This window comes from Megalobrama amblycephala, linkage group LG3, assembly GCF_018812025.1.
Source record: "Megalobrama amblycephala isolate DHTTF-2021 linkage group LG3, ASM1881202v1, whole genome shotgun sequence".
In the NCBI taxonomy this organism is placed as follows: domain Eukaryota; kingdom Metazoa; phylum Chordata; class Actinopteri; order Cypriniformes; family Xenocyprididae; genus Megalobrama; species Megalobrama amblycephala.
Window position 1 is genome coordinate 13632610 of NC_063046.1, and position 23852 is coordinate 13656461.

At 37.1% G+C, this 23852-nt stretch overlaps 1 protein-coding gene across 6 annotated transcripts; it reads right to left on the reverse strand.

The window, feature by feature from the left end:
* Nucleotides 1–474: 474 nt before the first annotated feature.
* On the reverse strand, nucleotides 475–18534 carry cd99l2 (CD99 molecule-like 2). 6 transcript variants are annotated; one of them, XM_048184034.1, is made up of 12 exons: nucleotides 18114–18533; nucleotides 15719–15769; nucleotides 15531–15578; nucleotides 12765–12827; nucleotides 9367–9474; nucleotides 8595–8675; nucleotides 6999–7049; nucleotides 3796–3867; nucleotides 3627–3683; nucleotides 3413–3532; nucleotides 3257–3322; nucleotides 475–3012 (listed from the first exon to the last, which is right to left on the reverse strand). In XM_048184034.1, exons 1-12 carry the CDS (start codon nucleotides 18172–18174, stop codon nucleotides 2951–2953), a joined length of 840 nt encoding a protein of 279 aa, XP_048039991.1. In that variant the 5' UTR covers nucleotides 18175–18533; the 3' UTR covers nucleotides 475–2950. The 6 variants fall into 6 exon arrangements, with proteins under 6 accessions (XP_048039991.1, XP_048039990.1, XP_048039994.1 ...); XM_048184033.1 differs by having other exon boundaries at nucleotides 6996–7049; XM_048184037.1 differs by lacking the exon at nucleotides 9367–9474 and having other exon boundaries at nucleotides 18114–18534.
* Between the last annotated feature and the right edge of the window lie 5318 nt (nucleotides 18535–23852).

Sequence of the window (23852 nt, forward strand, 5' to 3'; positions counted from 1 at the left end):
ATTTGTGCAACCCTGGTTATTCTTTCTACATACACATTTTTAAAAAAAAAAATGACTCCAAAAACTTGCAACCGGGTTTTAAGAAAAATAAACAACCAAAAGAATCAAAGACCAGATAAACTGTTTATTGTTGGGTTTCTTTATGCTGATATTTTACCACCAAGTATAACCAGTGAGATACAAATTTGATTAAATTTGAGAATTACAATGTCTAGAAGAGGATTGCCAGATATGTATAATTACAATTAATTGTGTTTTCATGGTTCTTAAGTAGGCACTAATGAAAACTGAGAGATTTTATGATGGCCAATATTTCTGAAGTTCACATCAATGCCGAATTCAACGACAGATAAACCTACAGCATTACAGTGCGATATGTGGCAGTATCATGATGCAAGAACTAAACTGGCAGTGCAAATCAAGACACTTCAGAAACCAATTTCACATTTCTCAAGTTGATAAATAAACACAGTACACAAGAAAAAGACCTTTAATATCTACAGCTAGAATCCAAAACATGCATATCTGTACAGGTCAGCACATACACCCTTGTTTTGACAAAATTGCAACTATACTGGCCAAACGACACCAGAGAGCCCAGAGATCCTTACAAACTAAACATCCACCATATGAACTACTAGAACCCAAATGTAGATGGTCAATTGAAAGAATTAAGGAGTTTTTAACAGTCAGTTCAACAATGTGTCCAAGCAACAAATCTGAAAGCAGTTCAACAAACAGATGATAATGCTGTCGAACATATTCAAGACACTTGTGAATTTCCACATTTGCCTGTGTATTTTACTCAGCTGTTTCAAATTCATTCCGCTGGATCACAATACTCACACCAAAGTCAAAGAGCATGCAAAAAGGCAAAACCATCACATTTCATCTTTGGTGTTCTTCGTTTCTGACAAGTGTAGCACCAAAAAAGCTACATTGTTCTGGTAGCCAAAGCAGTAAAAAGAGCTACATTCAGCTAAAATTCAGTTTGTTCGCTTTCACCCTGGATACTGTACAAAAGCCTTATTAGAATGTGCCGTAAAGCACCAGGGAACATTCTGCGCCTAGTTTCTGACATCATTACCATTTGCAAGACTTGTGAATCTACTTTATCTTGGGCATGTGAGTTAACAATATTTCAGAAGTGTTCAAACTGCAAGAGTGTTAAGGTGCGGTCACATTTACCATTGTTTGGCAAAATTTCCAGTCATTTTACTAGGAATAGACAATTACTAGGACCTTGATTCAGAGCTCAGTGAATGTGACAACACCTTTAAACTAGAACAACGTACTTAACCTGGTACGTCTGGTTTGTAGACATTCAAGTGAGGCAGCCCTTCTAACTAGTGCTGTGGTAGTAAGCTAGCGTGTCTTCCCTAATGTTAGTGTGGTAAGGCATTGGGAAGGAAAGCACCATTGGCGAGGGCTTAGGTTGAAAGTAACAAAGGTGCACCTGAATTCACAGTGACGAACAACAACTACAAGAAAATCTGGAGGATCTCAAGTAGGGGAGAAGATGGTAAGGACTGAGCTGCTGCTTTCCAATCCAGTTTTGCTAACTCTGCTTGCTAGTTCCAGATGGTGGCCTTCCAAATGAGAAGAAATTAAGGGCCTTGTCAAGCTCTGTGGCACCAACGCCAGACCCAAATAGAGTGGGAAAATTAGCAAAACGGGAAAGCAGCTAGGGACTCATTAAGGCAATAGCAAAACTAGGAAGGGTGCAACAGGTCTCTAAAAGTCTCAAAGCTAAAGCTCAAACATGCTACAAACGATACAAACACTAAGCTAGGGCGAAAAACTACTCCCCATAATTCAAAACGAGTGGGGGGCACAAACATTTATGTACATTTACTGCTACAAGTGTAAATAGAGATACACTGATACAACGGTTTGAGTACAAACTTGGAAACGGTACGCGATTTACAAGCACATTAATCCCTTAAAATCCCGGAAAAGGCGAATCGATCAGAATTAGCGTTACGAGAGTTTACTACACTGCTTAAGTATTGCGCTAACATGAAAACACAACTTTTTGGTTACTTTCACCCACAAGTTACTTCACGCTAATGTATCTAGACTTTCTGATCACGTCGAAATCGTCTATTCCTCAGGAAAGGAATCGCAACCACCGACATCCAACTAACACACACAAAAGCGGTTTCTTCATCAACACACGTCAACACACTTCACAGTTATACCCATTTTAGTCATCTTTTAAAAAAGCAAATTAGAAGGAAGCAGCTGTCGGTTAGTTGTTCGTCAATTTTTTTTCTCTCAAAAATTCACTCTAGTAAAAAGTTAGCTAAGACACAAAAACCTGCATATATGTGTAACAATCTTTTCACATTGCTCTGTGAAAGCAAGGCAAATATATACAGATCATAAACAAACAAAGAATCCTTCACAAATCCTTCATCATCTAGCAGAATCAACAACTGATCTGTTAAGCCTGTCTTGCTGTTAAAACGTTAGAGGAACACATTCTTGACCTATAAAAGCATATTTCTGTGATCATCCAATCAGCTGTTTTTGTAAACCTTGGATTAATCAGTTGTCTCATTGTTTAATATGCATTTGTGCACAAAAGGAATGATGAGCTAATTTGACAAACAGAAAGACTGTAGTGCAGAATGTGTGGGACTTTTTGTATGGGCTCCATGAAAAGACCCAAGTGTGATTCCTCAGGTCACGGCAGATCTAAAATTCATTTTTAAGTGTATTCCATTTCATAGCGATATTATTGCAAACAGACTTACTAGCATTGTTGCACAGTTGGAATATAATAAATTAAAAGATATTACACTATGTTTAAGGTTGATTCAACAGTCACATTGGTACTTAAAAAAGGGTTTCGAGGTGCAAATGTCCTGGGAAATACAGTGGCATTCAAATAGGAGAACAATGATTTAGAACTGCGCCCTCTTCAGTTTGGACGATGCTTTTCAGATTACACAGCATTTTCCTCTGTCGGCGGCTCAGCGTTGGGAGGCTGGAGAAGAGTTTGTTGAACTGGAGTAGGAAGGAAAATAACAATCATCATTCTGTATGAAAATAATCAATCTTCATTTTATGACCTTATAAAAAGAAAAGCAGACTAAATTGAAGGTGCAATTAAAAAGGTTTTTCTATTATCTACTACTTTTGTTTTTGCACCATGCTGCATCCATGCCAGCAAGTTTCAGTCTAAGACCATGGTTGGGCACCATTAAATCAACAAAATAAAGACATTAGCCTCATAAACAAGGGTCAGTACCTTGTGGCTCCTGTGCGACTACAGCATCTGGGGCATCTGCCTTCACCATATCTGCATTCAGACTCTCTGTGGAGAGATGAAGCACATGATGAGAAACAAATGAAAGAAATACAAGCTGTGTATTTCTACAGTTAAGAAGGAAATGTGTTTCCTTACGCTGTATGCTGAAGCACAACTTCTTCTTCTGGTAGGAGATGTAGCCGCTCACTGCACCAACCAGAGCCATGCCAACAGCGCTCACAATACCAGCGATGGTTCCAGTCTCGGCCATGGTGTCTAGGGATGAATACATAAGCCACTCTTAAAAGATCTAACTGGACCAAATGAGTAATTCTATACAAAATGTTCTTCTAATTTAACTCACTCATACCATAGTTACTGTCATCAGCAGGATCCAAATCACCCCCACTACTGGCACCTTTTCCACCTGTAGAAATGTGAACACTGAAATGACACTTCTGTAGTTGGCCAGTCATTGTTGCTTATATTTGAAAGGTCTCTCGATGTGAGGATCTGTCAGGCGGTTAAAGATAAGTCACCTTTGCCTTTGTCGGGTTTGTAGGAGTTATCATTGCCCAAATCCACAAGGTCATCGTCTGTGAATTGACTACCTGAGATGTTAGGAAAGACCATTAGCTTGGGAACAACACCATAAGTACTCATGCATGGGTCAGTCTTGGGTTTACTAATCCTATTAGCTTTTGATTAGAGACCCAGATCTAAGATCTAAAGGTGAAGCTTTTGTTAACCCAAAAGATGAAAAGGCCCAGCACCCTGCAAGAAATAGAAAGCCGAGCTGTCGATTAGGGCTGGGCAAAAAAAAAAAGCTTGATTAAAAATTATCTCGATCATTTTCCGTGTTTGTTTAATATACAATCCTATTATTTCCAATCTTCTCCTCTAGATGCTCATCTCTTATTTATCTTGCGCTATGATTCAATGCTTTTTGACGCTCTTTTAATGCAGTTCAGCGGCAGCAATGAGTGAGCGAACCTTTGCTAAAATATATCATGTCTCATGTAATCACTCAATCAGTGTATAGCTTGTTAATGATCTAAAAAAATAACTCTGAAGAGGAGCATTTTCCAATTTTTTATACACTGTATTACATATTCATTATATTTTTAGTTTTTACTTAACCTGTTTATGATGTCACAATTACGTATTGTATGTATGAATAAATCTGTCATGAAAACACGTTTTTATGATAGGCAATTTTTAAATTATTATATTTCGACAACAAAATTTAAAAGCAGAGATTTCTTTTTTTATTAACCCAATAAAACTAAAAATGTCTTTTTTTTCTGGGTCAAGGCAAAATAATGGAGCAGGTCACTGAATTAATATTATTTTTTATTATTATTGATATAAATAGCATGAATGTAATCATTTAGGCTCTGTTGTTAAATGTAACCTTAAATATTATGGTGAAGTACCAAGTAACAGGGTTCCCTGTATAGCTCACACCATTAGATGAGTTTTTTTTTTTTCCTTGGACCCCTGTGGTGAAAATCAAGTTTTTAATGTTTATATGTCTATGTGGTGTTTTTAATATGCTTTAAGACAAACTATGTACAAATTTATAAGTCAACACCATTGCTTAGTATTTTCTCCTTAAAGGTGCCATCGAACGTTTTTTTACAAGATGTAATATAAGTCTAAGGTGTCCCCTGAATGTGTCTGTGAAGTTTCAGCTCAAAATACCCCATAGATTTTTTTTAATAAATTTTTTTAACTGCCTATTTTGAGGCATAATTAGAAATGCGCCGATTCAGGCTGCGGCCCCTTTAATTGCTTGCGCTCTCTGCCCCCTCCCAAGCTCTCGACTCTATCAATCAATATAATCAAAAGTTCACACAGCTAATATAACCCTCAAAATGGATCTTTACAAAGTGTTTGTCATGCAGCATGTCTTATCGCGTAAGTATGGTATTTATTTGGATGTTTACATTTGATTCTGAATGAGTTTGATAGTGCTCCGTGGCTAACGGCTAATGCTACACTGTTGGAGAGATTTATAAAGAATGAAGTTGTTTATGCATTGTACAGACTGCAAGTGTTTAAAAATGAAAATAGCGACGGCTCTTGTCTCCGTGAATACAGTAATAAACGATGGTAACTTTAACCACATTTAACAGTACATTAGCAACATGCTAACGAAACATTTAGAAAGATAATTTACAAATATCACTAAAAATATCATGTTATCATGAATCATGTCAGTTATTATTGCTCCATCTGCCATTTTTCTGCTGTTGTCCTTGCTTGCTTACCTAGTCTGATGATTCAGCTGTGCACATCCAGACGTTAATACTGGCTGCCCTTGTGTAATGCCTTGAACATGAGCTGGCATATGCAAATATTGGGGGCGTACATATTAATGATCCCGACTGTTACGTAACAGTCGGTGTTATGTTGAGATTCGCCTGTTCTTCTGAGGTCTTTTAAACAAATGAGATTTATATAAGAAGGAGGAAACAATGGAGTTTGAGACTCACTGTATGTCATTTCCATGTACTGCACTCTTGTTATTCAACTATGCCGAGGTAAATTCAATTTTCAATTCGATGGCACCTTTAAAACTGCATTGAACCAATCGCCCAATCGCCAAATATGTTGTAACCAATCCTGTCAACATGTGGGCGGGCTTTAGCAAATCATTAATTATGCTGCGAGGGGTGTCTCAAAAGAAGCCAGGTTATCCCGGTATATTTTTCCGTTGATATGAAAAATCGGGTACATTTAGCATTTAGCAATATAGCGGGTGAATTATGTATATGGTGTATATATCAATGTTATGATGAACAATATGTCTTTCTCCACTGACGTTCTAAGTTGTTCAAAGCATTTCTAATGATGCTGATTTTAGAAGACTGAGACTGAGATGGCGAATGGGTACATAGTTTGTGTGTAACAATAGCAACACATTTTTAGCTGTTTGATAATGTAGTCAAGCAAAAGGCTGATCATATTAATTACCGTTATGTGTCCGATGTTGTAGAGAGCGATACATAAAACGCATTAACATTCTGATACATCGACTTGTAGATGAGCCTGTATAATTCACTCTTCCTCTTCTGAATCAGTTTCTGACATATATGGCTGAATAAAACCAGTATTCATCGTGTAGCATTTACTACAGTAAAGTTGACAGAGTGGATCTCTAAGCTGGTGTGAGTGAGTGGAGGCGGGGCTAATTTGCATATTATATCTGCGTATACTAAAAACAAGAGGGTAGAGTTACAATCAAGCTATTTTAAGGCATGTTTTTTTTCACAGTAAAAATTTTTTAAATATGTCATGTACAATTACTGACTACAGGGCGACTTTAAGAAAAATTGACATTGTGCCTAAAATATTTCTGAATGAATCAAATTAATATTGAATCAAGATTGGAATCAAGTGTTATCCAATCGAGAGCTTGTTAAGCAGAATCAGTTTGTGAAATATGTATCAATACCCAGCCCTACTGCTGCATACAATCCAGAGAAATCAGTGGAACTAGCAATCTGATTGATTCGACTCAAAATCCATGCAAAGTTAAGATGCAAGAGATCAGGAGCTCTGGTGGTCACTAGGTTAATGCTTCAATCCCTAAAAGCCTTGCGCCGAAATCAGAAAGCCGATTAGATTTTAATAATGGTGAGCTCAGCTTTGACTTGTGGGTAAAAAAAGTTGATTCTTCAAGCCAAGAAGATAGTGGAAGAGGGTGGCAGAACTATGTTACTCTATTTCTTACCACCTCTGCTATTGGGTTTGCCGTCATCACGGCCCCCTCCTCCGAAGTCTTTATCTGCCAGGGACAGGAGATGCCATCAAGCCTGGCTAGCTTGGGTTAATCCACGCTGACTAGCAACATAGTAGTTTCACAGTGATAGATTGTAAGGACAATATTATTGTCTTACTTTATTGTGTGATTCCTTTGGCTATGCCTTTGATGACTTTCAAGATTACATGGGCTTTTACAGAAACTGGATGATGCACAACATGTAATGATGTTCAGAAAACAAAAGGGATAGTTCGTGCAAAAATGAAAATTATCCCATGATTTACTCACCCTCAATCCATCCTAGGTGTATATGGTTATCTGACTATTGTGATATATAAATATATCACAATCAGAGATATATTTAAAAATATTCTTAGTCCTCCAAGGTTTATAATGGTTGTGAATGAGGGGCCAAAAATAATGCATCCATCCATAAAAAAAAGTAATCCATACGACTCCAGAGGTTTAATAAAGCGATGGTTTTTTGTAAGAAAAATATCCATATTTAAAACTGTATACATTCAAATAACTAGCTTCTGGCGGACGATCATACGCAGAATGCGCAAGTTGACTTGCGCCAAATGAGTAATCCTCTGACGCGATGTATGACGCAGGATGTAGGAGTATTGTAAGCTTAGATGCCTCTCGCTGTTCAAACGAATAGGGCTGTGCAACAAATTTAAGCTCCTCTTCTCTTATATCGAAATCCTCTGAAATTTCTCTTTAAAAATGATCATTTTAGACTAATAATCCGTGACCAGTGATTTGTTTTGCTCTCTCCTCTGCACCTCTGCGTTCGTCATTACGTTGTGCGTCAGGTCAAAGGATACTCTTCCGCCACAAATTGACTTGCGCATTCTGTTATAAAGTCTTAAATATGGATATTTTTCTTACAAAAATGCATTGCTTTGGTTCAAAAGACCTCAATTAACCCCCTGGAGTCATATGGATTACTTTTTTTATATGGATGAATGCATTATTTTTTACTTCAAAATGCCACTCCCCTATTCACTGCCATTATAAACCTTGGAGGACTAAGGATGTTTTTAAATATATCTCCGATTGTTTTAGTCTGAAAGAAGATAGTCATATATAACTAGGATGGCTTGAGGGTGAATAAATCATGGGATAATATTTTAATTTTGGGTGAACTATCCCTTTAACTCAACTTTCTTTCTTCTGAGAATCTGCCATTTGGACCTACTACCCTATTTTTGCTTTTGTATCTCTTTTTGGAGAGACAGCCTTTTGAAAGGGAAAAGTTTCATTTCAGCTCACCATTTCCTTCTCTCTTCAGAATGTAGAAAAACCTCAGAATGAAACTCAGAATTAGGCCAACATAAACTGTTTCAAAATGAAACTGTTTATGTTGGCCTAAACCATTCATCAAAATGAGTATTTTATTACAACTCAGTTTTGCAGGCTATCTGAAGGTGGCAAATTTTAGATTCTTTTTTGCAGCAGATTTTGAAGCCAGCATTATTCTTATTAAATTATTTTATTCTTATTAAAGATGAATGACTGGACCACTAAATTGCAAAAACGAAATCTGGAGAAGAAAATACATACCGCCTTTGCCAGAGTCTTTGCCATGTCCTTTTATGTCATTGTTGGGATCCAGGGCATCTTTAAGATCAAAGTCCTCCACTCCTGTCAGCCAAAATAATTACTCACTACATTACAAATGGAATATGCACAGAACAAATTGTAATTTTAATACAGCTAAGTGACAATGAAAAACAAATATTTCTGTGTGTTTGAAACAAAATAAAATGTTTAAATGATATTTTTAAGAGATGAAGATGGAACCCACACAAAGTCACAAGACAAGATGACAATGAAGACAAATGCAAAAGATGCCCATGTGATCATAATGTGCTATGATATTGGGGTATAAGACATACCCCATATTTTGACAGAAAGATTTAACTCAAAAAAAAAAAAGAAAAAGATTTTCCACCAGCAAATCGGTGCTTGTGGCCATGACTTATTTTATCTGCCGTTATTCTATTATAATTTTTATTGCATGAGTACAAGCTAAATTACTTAAGCAGAGCGGCTGAAGAAAGTCATGGTTTTTATTTGATGTTAGCTGTATGAAAGGCATGCATTATATAATGTTGTAATACTAGGGACTTTCTCTTTCTTCTGAATATGGAAGAACATTTAGAGCATTATAGAAAATTATCCATGATCACAATTATTTACTAGCCTCAACCAAAATGAAATCTAATGTGATTTTTGGCCCTTTTTTAACTTTGTATAAACAAATATTCATGCAAACACGCACGGACAAACACGATGAACAGTTCTACAGGGGAACTGACAGCACGGTACAAACCAGACTGGTCTTTCTGAGGAGCAACAGAGGTTCGGAGAGGATTATGGGTTGTTCGGGGCAACAGGCCTGGCCGAATGGTGGCGTCAAATAAATCAGTGTATGTCTCTTCTGTTAGTGGAGGTTAATATGTTAGTATTGTAAAGAAATTCACATTCAGAGGGTGCTGGGTATTCAAACCTATGACGAAGAGTGATTAGTGAGCACCAAAATTAATTACAAAAAGTATTTAGGAGATTCTTCTTTTATGGTATGCAGCATTCAATGTTCAAAATAGACTACACCCTAACCTAAACTGTCCCATACAATGTTTCTTGGACCATAAATAAATATATGAGATCTATCAGGATAAATGACTCAGCATAACACATGATATAAAAACTATGGCCTGGTTTCACAGACAGGGCTTAGACTAAGCCAGGATTAGGCTTTAGTTCAATAAGGACATTTAAAGCTGCAGTCTGTACGTTTTGCCTCTTTGTCACCATCTCCGTTTGAAACCTGCAATTGCAGTTATTTGTGGAATTATCATCTTTACGTGCGTTGTCTTCAGCACGGATGAATCTAATGTTTGCTGTCAGTCAACACATCAGTGTGGATACTGTACTTCGGAATCAGAGATTGTACGTCTTGGAAGTATGACCAAAATAAGAATTTTCACCGGAAAATGGCATCTGAACAAGAAAGTAACATGTCTGCCACATTTGTTCTGACCAAGTGAGACAAAAAGCAATAAATCGCGCTGCCAATGGTGAATAAGACTAACGATCGCTTAGCTTGGATCGCGCCAAACTGTGCAAATTATTATTACTGTTATACTTTGTTCTCAAATGTTTATTGTTACAACATCAGCATTTTAGGGGTGTAACGATATATCGCAGTACGATATTTCACGATGCAAAAATGTTACGATATGCATCGTAGAGTGATGGCGATACTTTTACGATATGACGGCAGTCTAATCTTATTGGTTGAGCTGCTGATGTGACCTACTCTGCAACATGGAGGTGGCAGTGAGAGAAGCCGGCCTGTCACCGCATATTAAGGGAGTGTCTCAATCAGTAAGTGATTCGCGCACACATTGAATCTTGCAAGCAGGTTTAAACGTTTCTTGCGTAAGTCTCTTGCTTGGTTGTGTGAGAAAAGTCGTGGCTTTCTTTCACCGCAGTGCCACATAAAAGCAAAAGATGCTTGCGATGTCTTAGGGGCCGTTCACATAATGCCTCTTCTCCGCGTGCAAGTCATTTATTTCAAATGTAGCCGCGCGGCAGGCGCGCTCATAATGGAAGAAACGCGGTCGTGACGCGCTTGCGGTGCGTTTTCCAGGCACATCGAGATTTTGTACTCTCAACTTTTCAGAATGCCACAAGCGCACCTCAGGCCATGTGACAAGAACCAATCGATCAGCTGTAGCTAACTCCTCCTTTCCGTAACAAAACATCAATCTCAGCCGAACAGCTGATCATAGCTGTACAGGGTGGTTTCTATATCTAATCTCCATAAATATATCTAGTAGTAAAGGTAATGCAAGGGCTAGAAATCAATGTATCCTTTGCTGAAACTTGGCGAGCGCAGTTCATGGTTGCATAGCAACGACGGACGCCACGGAAGCGCAAGTTCATGTTAATTTTAACATTTTTTTTTTCAGTGACAGACAGACCTATTCAGCTGTTAATTTGAATACAGAAGGTTTTTATTAAACCTTGAAATGTGATCTTGTATGTACAACAAGGAAAATTATTGAAATTTGTTATTGTTTTTAAATAAATCTTTTTTGAATTCCAGTTTCATTTTTTTCAAAATATCATGATACGTATCGTATTGTGAACTCAGTATCGAGATACGTACCATATCGTGACCTGAGCGTATCGTTACACCCCTAGTGACTATGTGTATTTAGTGTGTATTAGCATTACCTGTAGATTTCAATTTCTGTAGCCACTCCGACCACCACAGTCCGAAGTCTTTTGCCTTTGACTACGGGTCAATCTCCAGTTGTCATTGTCATTTGGACCTTTCTGGATTACAATCCGCCATCAAAATTATAAATTTAATTATTGCAGCTGCTGTGAGAAAAGGCTATAAATGATCTGCCGTAAGTAGCATCCTCCACATGCCTTATAGCCTACTAGCTGGGACTCCTTCTCAATTACCCCCTTTCCACCAGCACGAACCGGGTGCTATTTCAGAGCTAGTGCTAGTGCCAGTTCGGAGTTGGTTCAACTGACGAGCCTTCTAAGAACCGGTTTGCCTTTGCACGGGCTAGAGAGCCAGCACAGAGCCAGGTCTTACGTCACGTATACGTCTCATATTTCACAGCAAAGCTAGCGCTGCAGCACCAAACACAAACACACCAGGCTTGTTTGAGATGCATCGGCTTCCTGCATAGTGATCGGCGCATGACATCAAAGCTCCGTGAGAATGATCCAAAAGCGCAAGGAGTCGTATGCTCTACAAACGCTCCCGCGGATCCGCGGCACCCGCCGAATCGGTCCACGCTGCTCCGATGCATCTCGAACAAGCCTTCTATCAACAATCGCGGATGTTTCACTACTGTTGATGCTCATAGCTTTGCGAACCTACATCGGCATCCAAACACGACTCGCCGTAATTTGTATATAGACGGAGATTACGATCGAGTTGCTGTTAGCTCGATTAGCTGCTATTTCAAAAATGACGGTCACAGGTGTCTTGTTGGTCACGGTAACCCCGCCCCCAGCCCCTGACGCAAGCAGTTCTTACTTCTAGCCCAGCAATGTTTTGGTGCTACTTACGAACCACTTTTCCTGGTTCGGAACTGGTGCTTTGTGTGTCGAAAGACAAAGAACTGATTTGAAACTAGGCTCTGGCTCCGAACCAGCACTCAAACGGCCTTGGTGGAAAAGGGGTAAATGTAAACAGACGTGACGTAATGATGCAAAGACGAATGGCTGCATGCTCAAATTTCCTGCGGAAACCCACCAGTACCATTGCGGATTAGGAAACATTATTACAAGCTTACCGTTGTGAATCGGGCTAAGGTAAGGAGATAGTTTTGAACATTGGCTGGTTATGTACTTGCTCAAAAATTGATTTTGAATCATTTCTAACCAAAAAAAGTTACAGACTGCAGCTTTAAGTAGGTTTTATAAATGTGCCTTAGAAAAAAATCATTACTGGTGTGCATCTTGAAACAAAACAATGACATTAACATATTTGAAGATATGTCAGTGCAAGTTAAAACAGCTCAAACATGCATTTTAGTCTGGGGCTAGCTGAAGCCTTGCCTACAAAACCGGGTTATGTTTTAGCACTCAAAGATATAACAGCTCCGGTGTTTATTGAAGAAGATTAGTAAGGGGATTTGATTTGTGTTCATTTCAAGCAGAACAGACAGCTGGGATACAGTAAGTCGCTCTCACCTGTTTGTTTGGGCTTTGCTGGTTCCTTGACTGTAGGCTTAACAGGTTTAGGAGTGGGTTTCACTGTTGAACAAATGAACAACTTTCAGATTTTTTAAATTCCATTAATCCCATTTAAATTCCATTAATTGAAAGTCATAAAAGTTGATAAACGATCACATCATTTAAAGGTGAAGTATGTAGTTTCTGCAACACTAGTGGCACCCAGCAGAATCACAAAAATACAGCATATTTTGCAAACACTCCTTTTACCCAAGTGGTGCTCACTTGGGCAATGCGACAAGACATCCAGTTCACCCTCTCTGGACGTAATGGGTGGAGCATGACCTAGTTCATCTACACCTCTGTGAACCTAACGTGTGGTGTTATGTTTAGCGATAGGGTTATGGGTAGGGTTAGAGTGTGTTTGGACCGACTAGCTCCCCCATTACAACCAGTGCGGAGGGCTGGATGTCAAGCTCCACCCATTGGCTCTGCAGAGAGCAGCCTCTCCTTTTGCGCATCGTGCCTCCCTCAACTCAAACATCACAAACAGGCTACTTTTAATAAAAGGTCCAACATATTAGGAAAACTTTTAGCTGTGTTGCTATGTGGCATGAGTAGGCTAATGTAACGGAGGCCAGCTAGCGAGAGCTGTGCAGGTAAATCTAACTCCCCTGATCTCAAGAGGCACACTAGCAACTAACACGAGAGACTGCAGTCTTTAGCATCCTTGTTTAGCGATCCCACCTCAGCCCATGTCGGAGACACTGGTTTGAGTTCCGCTCGGAGCGGGGCGTGTAGGACCGGAGGGATTACATTGGTCCCATGACCCGGATAGGAAGGAGGTTTAGGGGGGTGAGTGTTATGGAAGCCAGTTAGTGAGAGCTGTGGAGGTAAACCTCACCACCCTGATCTCAAGAGGCACATTAGCGACTAACGCAAGAGACTGCAGTCTTTAGCGTCCTTGTCCTCCCCAAGCTGAAGGTGCCAGTTCGAGTTCCACTCGGAGCAGGGCAAGTAGGACCAAAGGGGTTACATTGGTGCCGTGACCCGGATGGGAGTGAGGTTTAGGGGGTTAGTTTAATGGAAGCCAGCTAGTGAGAGCTGTGAAGGTAAACCTCACTCCCCTGATTAGGCCTGTCGCAATAATCAATATATTGACTTCTCGCGCAATATATGTACACGACCTCAATCATTTTTGGTGACGCAATATATCACCCATTATGTTTACATGATGATGAATGTCACCAACATTTTGTCAATCATGCTGTCACCTGCAGTTCCTACACAGAGCAGTCATCGAAAGGTGAAAAAAATGCGTTATTTGAAGCGTTATTGTGTTTTGCTAACAACTACAAATGTCCAAATGCACTCGAATGAACTGTTCCAGTGCAAATATAAATGTCACAGTGCAAAATAGTGCACGCAAAAAGTAGTTATCGTGACAGGCCTACCCCTGATCTCAAGAGGCACACTAGCAACTGACTGCGTCCTCCAATGCTGAAGACGCTGATTCGAGTCCCACTAAGCGGGGCGAGTAGGACCGGGTGGGTTACATTAACACTCTCGAAAGCTCTTAATGTGGTGCCTGGGAAGTTTAATGTTTACACTTTTGGGGGAGATAAACCCATGAATGGCATACTAATAGCACAGGGAACAATAAATTGAGTTAAGAGAATGTATTTTAACATAAATCTTACATACTTCACCTTTAATTTTAACCCTTGTGTGACCTTATGGACATTTTTGTCTTTTTCAGTTTAATTTTTTAAACATTTTGCCTGTGTTAATGCTAACTGCATACATTTTGGCACAGGTGTGTATTTTTACTGGAATTTTACTATTTCACCCCCATTTCCTTTAAAAAATCTATTTTGCACTAGGTACACAAAATAGTTTCACTCAGGACCTTTTGGACAAAAATGTCCCCATTGAAACTGCAATTTTTAATCCCAGGGCCATATAACTACAAAATGTTGCCATCTTTGTTAATAGGCTTTTACTCTATTGGCAAGGCTTAAAAATTTTAATTTTTACTATTTTTTACCAGATGGTTCCATTTTCTCAGGTTTGGCATATAAAAAAGCAAACACTTACTTTATTCTTGTTTTCATATTATAAAGCCAATTGGATAAATTATGAAACTATATTTGTGTGGGTGTGTTGATATAGATGTCAGAGTGTGGTTTGTATATGTGTGTAATAAAAAAAAAATTGTGTATGTGTGCATATGCGTGCATGTGTGCGTGCGTGCGTGTGTGTAATATTTGAGAGAGGAAAACTGCAAATCACAAATCCAAAACTGTGTATACCAGTAGAGTTTTGCTGACATCTAATGGGAAAAATTTGGTACTGGGCCCAAACAAAATCTTACTGAAAGCTAATTTTTTTTGAGATATCAACCTCAAATTTGGAACACAACTTGTTTAGATTTATGGCTTTGATTTTCTAGCAGTTTTAGAGTTCAACATGTTTCATAATATTATATATATATATATATATATATATATATATATATATATATATATATATATATATATATAAATGATGTTCATAAATCATTTTCACAAACGTTTTTTGTTTCATTTTTTAAACTTTTTTTTTTACTTCAAAGGGTCTTCTTTAAAATGAGACCAAACTTTTTATGACACTGACATTTATGTCCATTATGGACCTATGTGTAACTTTTTGTAATTGACACACAAGGGTTAAAAGGCTCATTTAACAGCAATTGATCTGCTTATAACAGTTATATTAATTATATCAAACAATTATTACTCTCACCTGCTCCTCCTGTACCACCTGCTGGGTCCACTTTAGGTGGTGGGGTAGCTGTGGGATTTAAAAAAATTTAAATACATTTAATCTACAAAATAAAATCAGTCTGACACTAAGACGATGCTGTTTATACAAATCCCCAATACTGCTGTATAATCCTTACATGGTTACATCATCATAATTGACATACTTACATGGTAAGTCAGCATCAAATGCATCTGCCAAGTTCAGATCCTGACTTATGCCTGTAAAACACAGAACAAAATAAGACATCTTTTTGCAGCTCATGCATAAACATACACTAAATGAGTATTCAGATCATAAACAAGCATGTATGTATGTAAATCATGCCTCAACACACACTACAAATGCACATTAATATAAATGTATAATTTTGTTTACGCAGATCATCCAATCCCTGTAATATTATTATTTGCCTGAAATACTGGCAGTATTAGGTACCGTAATAAAATCTCAGATGATAGATGGATGCTAATGCTAAAACTGGATCCAGCTTTATTAAAGACTCTTTATGATACAAATTCCACAGTAGTGCCGCCACATTCCTGGATTTTAACAAAGACGGGAAAATGACAGCTCGGCAATGCATTCTTCAAATACAAAGAGACAAAACAAAAGATCTTTTGTATTCATGTACAACACAACAAAGACATTTCTGCAAAGATTCTTTCCCCATTTGTCATTTTTTGCAAGTACATTTCTAAACAATTTCTTCTGTAATAAGCCAGACGTAACTCTCCACGTCTTATGCAATGAATGTCTACCATATATTTTTAGCACTGGGTCACAGATAATGTGGTGCGACACTCCACTGGGGTCAGTCTTATCCTTCTCTGTTTCTTTATCTCTCTCTTTTCATCTGTCTATCCCACTATCTTTTATCTCTATTTCTTTCTGTCTGTGTCTTCTGCTTCTTTTAAAACGTGGCTTTCTTGCTCATTTATAGGTTGTCTAAGTGCACACTAGGTTTATCTAAAAGCTAAAAGCAGCAGCTGCCCCTCATACAGCAGAGCCAAAGCCAGCTCAGCATTGGCACACTGTTTTGTGATCAATATGTCATGTGACAGCAGTTAATCTATCAAATGTTTTCCCATTCAAGACAGATATCTGTGGGTCTAAATACAGTACATTAGTTAATACATTTTAATTTGGGGTTTAATTGGTTATTCAGATAGTATTGTAATACTTTTTAATTTTTTTTTTTTTTTTTTAAATCAAAACATGAACCTTACACCTAAAACATTGGTAAAACTATATGCTCATAAATATAAAATGAGTTTTCAGGTAGGGAGAGGAAACATATCTAATTACATATACAGCAGAGGGGTGTGGCTGACAGAAAAAGAGGGAGGGGCAGTTTACCTCTGGCAGAACTGCTGACAGTGGCTTTCCTAATTCATTTCAATGATGGCTTTAGATAAGGGGTATTTTACAAAATAAAGCGTGGAATGCACATCATCTGTGTTTCTAAACAATATTCAAAGTAGCCTTTCTCAGAAAAAATTGTTATTCTTTTCATACTCAGGGTTGGAGTCTCTAAACATGATTTAGCTTCAACAAGCTTGGAATCTTTGACTTTGAACTCGTGTGTCTCACACCAACAGAGGGGGGCCGTTACCCCCTGTCATAGAATGATGGTATCTTCCTATCTTCCGCAGTCTCCAAAAAATTCCAAACTCCTATTCTGTACCTGGGCGCATTGTGGCTTCGTATGCGCATGCGCTCTGACTCTAAGCCTCTCAACTACCTGTACCGTGCTAGGATGAGGAGACTATGTGGAAACGACATTGCTCTCTGAATATATTTTCATTTCAGGCAGTACTGAACAGTATTGCCTTTTTTTTCTTTTCTAGCCTAGATTAAAAAAAACAAATATGATTAATGCCTTTATAAATGAAATTAAACATTTATTTCCTATTAAACGAGGGGTGTGGACCACCATAAATTGGAATGATATTACAATTTATGGCATTATTAATATAATAATTATTTTGTTTTAAAAATATGACGATGTTCATTCATGAAATACGCGAATAATCAGTGATTGACGCTTAAAATTGTGAATTTGATATACATCGTTTAATGATGAACCAAATATATTAATAGTAGTAACTTAAATTGCCCTAAATACATCTTTGCGCAAGGTGAAACATACAAGAGATTAATATTAGCGATGCACTTTTTAATATTCAGTAGTCTAGAATATCCTTCTCATCCTCATTAATATGCTTAACGCACAGATTCAGAACGTCTCACCACGCAATGAACAACGAAGTAATCAAAAAAATGTATTTTATTTTTTGTATGTTGATGAAAATGATTTGTTGAACCCTCAACATGTCTCATGCAGCGCTGTAGCAATGGCTAGACCCAGACAGATGACCGAGACCCAGACAGATGTTAAAACGCAACTCAAAAACGTTGATTTATGTGATTCATGCATCCAGTGCTTTACATAAAAGTAGAGTCTGCATTAAAGTCAAAGTCTAAATGCTTTAAATCAATGCAAATACAAAAAAATGAAGTATGCATGGCACCGGGTTCAACAAAGAGGGGCGCAGCGCTTACCTTTCACTATCAGCAGAGAAAAGACCGCTAGAAGCGTCCATGTCGAGAGCTTCTTCCCCATGTTAAAAGTCCGAAATGGCACCTAAATTACAGCAATATTAAATATTGGCAGTAGATGATGTATTTGTGACTGTTTGTCCTTGGGGCCTAACGGGGATTTTAAGAGCCGTAGGTTCTCACTTAGAACGGAAAAGGCTGCGTGCCAGTCTGCAGTGAGAATGAGCGAGCACAAGATTCACAGCCGCGTGGATCACGTTACAACACCGGCTTTAGGGCGGTTCCTGAAGCTCAGCTACGCTTTTTACTTAGAGCACGCTGAAATGCACTGTTTTAAAAATAGGCGAACCTACCCATGTTACTTGTTTTAGCTACATATAAATACGTGAACATACTAATGAACTTTGTGACCCGCTGAATGTCTAATGCGCGCGATAAGAATGTTTACAGTTGGTGAAGGACTGTTCGAGGAGATAAGATGACCTCTCGTGCAATTGGCTATTCACTTAGAATGACTGAATTAGGATAATTGTGCATCTCTGAATAATTAAATGTCTTGCACAATTGACTTCAGTTAATAATTTATGTCTGGTGGGCTAACACATGGATCTCTGGTTTATAGCTTAGGCCTATATCTGTTTATGTGCATTCAGCAATTCATTACTAATTAAAGTTTTACAGTATAAAAAAACAGTATAAAATCCAAAACCACTACTTGAACAAATAAAAACCAATTAAAACCTTACAGACTTATATTTTTAGAAATGTACAGAGTAATTTAGTTCTATATCTATGTTGCTATTATCAGACACTTGGATTTATATTCAGATTGTTAATGATTGTTACATTTTATGTCTACACTGTATTATTGTTAAATTAGCATCATGTGTAACATGGTTGGTAAACTACTTTCCAAGTCATTTTTATGATCCACATTGCAAAGGAAGGCATACTGTAAGTGTATATGCATTTACTCTTGAGTTTTGATGTTCTCGTTGACTTCTGAAACCTAAGATTAGCAAGTATACTTTGATAACGAGAGTATAAATTGGCACTTATGTTTTTTACAATAAAACATAAATGTTATGTCAATTAAAAGTGACTCATCGTGTGTGTTTATTGTGGTATGCTCACAGAAACAATATCCCATTTAAAATGGGTCCATAATCTAGATAAGTGGTGCATTAGAGATCATATACAGTATGCCCCCTTTTTCCATGTTTCTCTTGTTTTCCATTTACTTAAAATGTACTAAATCTTATGCAAACAAGCAATACAAAGCAAATATGACAAATAAAAGACCATTTTAGTTGAGATTTGAAAGAGGTTAAAGTTACAATGGAGAACACTTACCCCCGGTTTCACAGACAAGGCTTAAGCTAGTCCTAGACTAAAATGTATGTTTGAGCTGATTTAACTGAAAAGAACTTGTACTGACAGATCTTAAAATATGTCAGAGCCATTGTTTTGTCTCAAGATGCACACCAGTAATGGTTTTTTCTAGTGTACGTTGTGTATGTTTTTTTGTAGTGTCATAAAAGATACTTAAATATCCTAATTGAACTAAGGCCTAATCCTGGCTTATAGGCTAAGCCCTGTCTGTGAAAGCAGGCATCAAAATTTTGGAACAGTCAGAAAAACAGAAAGTGGCCTACAAGGTTTTTGCCAACCCAAGACGTTATCTGTAATAAAGTGCCACATGGGATGACAAACTTTTGTTGGTCAAAACCCAGAAACCAAAAAAGTTAGCATTTTAGCACTTCCGGTTCCATCATCACAAAGTAGGATTGTTATTATTATTGTTTTTTTGGGGGGTTTTTTGTATTTTTGTGGTTTACTGCCCTTAGATATTTTCATGTTTTATTCTATGATATAAAATTCATTATACCCCTTGTGATTTTTTTTCAACTTTTACTTGTCTTGAAAAAGGCAGTTGCTAACAAGTGTCTAAATGGGACTGCTTGTCTGGGACATGAACCATCATCACTTTGAACAGGTAAACTCATCTACTCACTAGTCCACTTTAACAGTGTTAATAATCACGCTCTTGCAAACTATTAACTCAAAATTTCAGGGAAAATGTTTGTTAAATAAAGACTGAAAAAGTTGTTGGAAGCTCAGTGATGATGCTGAATTCATGTGTAGTTCATTTATAGCCTTTACTCTAATTGTATTTAGGCTTTCAAAATTCACAAGTTGTGTTTATTTTTGAAAATGATCATGATGAATAAAACAGAGCTTATTTTCTGCTACAATTCAAAAGCCAATGGAAAAATAATACTTGTTTTTTGTCGAGGGAACCAGGGTGATGATAACTTCCAGGTTGGACAACAAAAATATGTCATCAGTGCAGTACTCTATAACTCAATCTTTCTTCCAATCTCACTCCTCCCACTATAGTTTACATCTTTACTGTAGACTTGACAGCCGTGATGTGCACTTTGATGTGACACATTTAGCATAAGCACCCCCATACACTGACATTCTGCAAGTCTTCCAAAACAGGAAGCATATGAGCTGTAATTTATCTGCAAGTTTTGCATTGCTTGTAAGAAAAAAAAGAAAAAAAAAGAAGAAAAAAAAAAAAAACATGATATATTTGACAAAAGAGATTTTAATTTATGTTACTTGACTCTCAATGGACAGTGTAAAAATTTAGAAAATAAGCTGATGACGTTGGGCAAGTGAATGGCAGTCCAAGTCAAAATATTAGTTTTATGTCCTGAGAACTGTGCAAAAGTATTAGGCACATTAGTATTTTCACACACACACACACACACACACACACACACACACACACACACACACACACGCACAAAAAGGTTTTAAGCCAGATATTTATACTAGTGTGTCAGTAAAATATCAGTTTACATTTCCAAACATTCCATTAGCCATTAATTGTAAAAATCCAGTGAGATTTTTGTATGCACAAAGTCTGACAACGGCCAGTATGCTCCACACAGTATGCTCTTGATTAAAATGCTAATCAAGAATTAGCATTTTAACTAGTGAAAATTGAGACCACCTGTGATTACATGAAGAAACAGAAAAAAATGAGACAGACTAAATTCAGAAGAAATCCCCAAGATGCTTGAAGAAAGCTACCTACACTTGAAAAACTATGCACAAGTGTACCAGTTTTAAATGCAAAGGGTGGTCACACCAAATATTGATTTGATTAAGTTAACAGAAGTTAATTGATAAATAAAATCTTTTTGTGAAATTTTTTCAAAGCATCTTCACTTTACAGCATTTTTACACAAGTGCATAATACTGTAGCTTTACAGGTAGGTATCTTCAAGCATCTTGGAGACATTGCCGCACTTCTTCTGGATTTAGTCTTTAGTTTTTTCTGTTCTCCATGTGGAGTATACCAGCTGTTGACTCCTTGCACATACAAAACTTTCACTGGATTATTACAATTAATGGCAAAAGGAATGTTTGGAAATGTAAACCGATATTTTCTACTGATACTGACACATTACAGCAAAAGATAACTGACTTAAAAAGGGGGATACTAACGTGCCTAAGACTTTTACAAGTACTGTATATGAATGGAACACCAAATTTGGTTGGTCTTGCTCTTTTCAGGCACAAGTCAAGTCGCCCTTAATTATACGGTGCTGTATACAATACAATACAGATTGTTTCAAAGCAGCTTTACAGTGATAAACAGGAAAATAATGATTCAGTGATGCAAACAGAATTGTGCTGTAATGCAGCTCTAAAAAGACAATAGTAAACAGTGATTATTCAGCTGAAATCACTTCAGTGTTGATTAGTTTCAGTTCAATAACTGTGTAAAGTACGTCGATTATGAAATGAGTTCAATTCATCTATAAAGCAGCTCTGCTATTTTTCTGCTATAAAGCAGAAAACAGTGATGTCATCATCCAGCTAAGTTGTCAGTGCAGTAAAATCAGTAACATTGCTGAATATTAAGTGTCCCCAACTGAGCAATCCAGAGGCAACAGTGAAAAAAACAACTTTGGGACAAACCAGGCTCAGTCAGGGGGGCCAGTTCACCTCTGGCCAATGAACAAACATGGTGTGATTAACACTGAATACATTTATTATACAGTAGTAATGTAGTATAATATAAAACAAAATGCAATTATTACAGTTTGCTACAGCCTTTAAAATACAGCAAAGAAAGTACACATGGACCCTGCATGGTATATCATAACCTTCTCTCTGGTGCATCCACAAATGCTTTGCTCTTGCAGGCTGCCTTATGTAGTGGTAAATATGATCTCAAGCACTCGGGGGAGTATCTCACACTGAACACTTTAAATGCACACAAAATATTACAACCATCTATACTATGGCAAGCCGTTTTGACTTTTATTCACATCTCAGGATATGAATTATTGATATCGCAATTCAATTGTTGATATCAGGAATTTCATTTCCACTAGTAACAATGTTACTTCTTGATATCAACAATTCAGTTATTGATATCAACAATTCAGTTGTTGATATCAGGAATTACATTTCCACTAGTAACAATGTTAATTCTTGACATCAACATTTGAATTTCCACTAGTAAAAAATTCTTGATATCTGTAAATGTATTTTCACTAGTGAAATGTCAACATAGGCTGCCATTCAAATTCAATTGTTGATATCAAGAACTGATTTCTTATTGTTCACCTATCACAAATACAATTCTTACTAGTTAAAATCTTAATTTTTGATATCAATAATTACATTGCTACTAGTAAAATGCGAATTTTTGATATCAAGAATTCAATTGTCACTAGCTGAAATGTCAGTTCTTGATATCAACAATTGAATTGCTATTAAAAATGTTCATTTTATCTGAAAATGTATTTCTGATATCAATATAATTTCAGATATCTAAAAAGGCTTTCTTATTAGTAACAATCACATTCATGATATCAGAAACTAACATTGTCACTAGTGAAAATCAAATTATTGACATCAAAAATTAACATTTTTACTAGTACCAATTCAATTTTTGATATCAAGAACTGACATTTCAACTAGTGACAACTGAATTATTGATATCAAAAATTATTATTTTTACTAGTGGAAATATAATTCCTGATATCAAAAATTAGCATTTTAACTAGTGAAAATTGAATTGTTGATATCAAAAATTAACTTTGTTACTAGTGGAAATGTAATTCCTGATATCAAAAATTGCCATTGTTACTAGTGGAAATGTAATTCCTGATATCAAGAATAAGCATTTTAACTAGTGAAAATTGAACTGTTGATATCAAGAATTCATATCCTGAGAATGAATAAAAGTCAAAACGGCTTGCCATACTATACCTTTCAGGGGCCTCCAGCTAAGAAGCCTGCAGTGTCCCAACATTTGCCACTGCAGATATAAAATTGATAGGCTATAGAATAGTGCTTGAATGTGAAAAATAAACAAAGATGTGAGAAATATGTGTTTTTGGTCCCTAATGGCACTCGAACACCTAATTTCAGCCTTGTTTTGTACTACTTGAAGTACATGGTTGTCTCTTTTGCAATGTATTATGCACATGATGTGTTTATTTTCATAACTCTTTTTGAGAGGCTGATGTAATGATTAATGATGCAACTATTAAGTAACTTGTTATTTTGATATTATAATTGTGCAAGGCCTTTTGGTCCAGATCCTTGCAGGACTATAATCCATTCTTTGAAGTAATATGATGATATCCGGGTGGAAACCAGAATTACTAGGCCTACAGTAGATTTTAAAGCATAGATGCTAAAACAAAA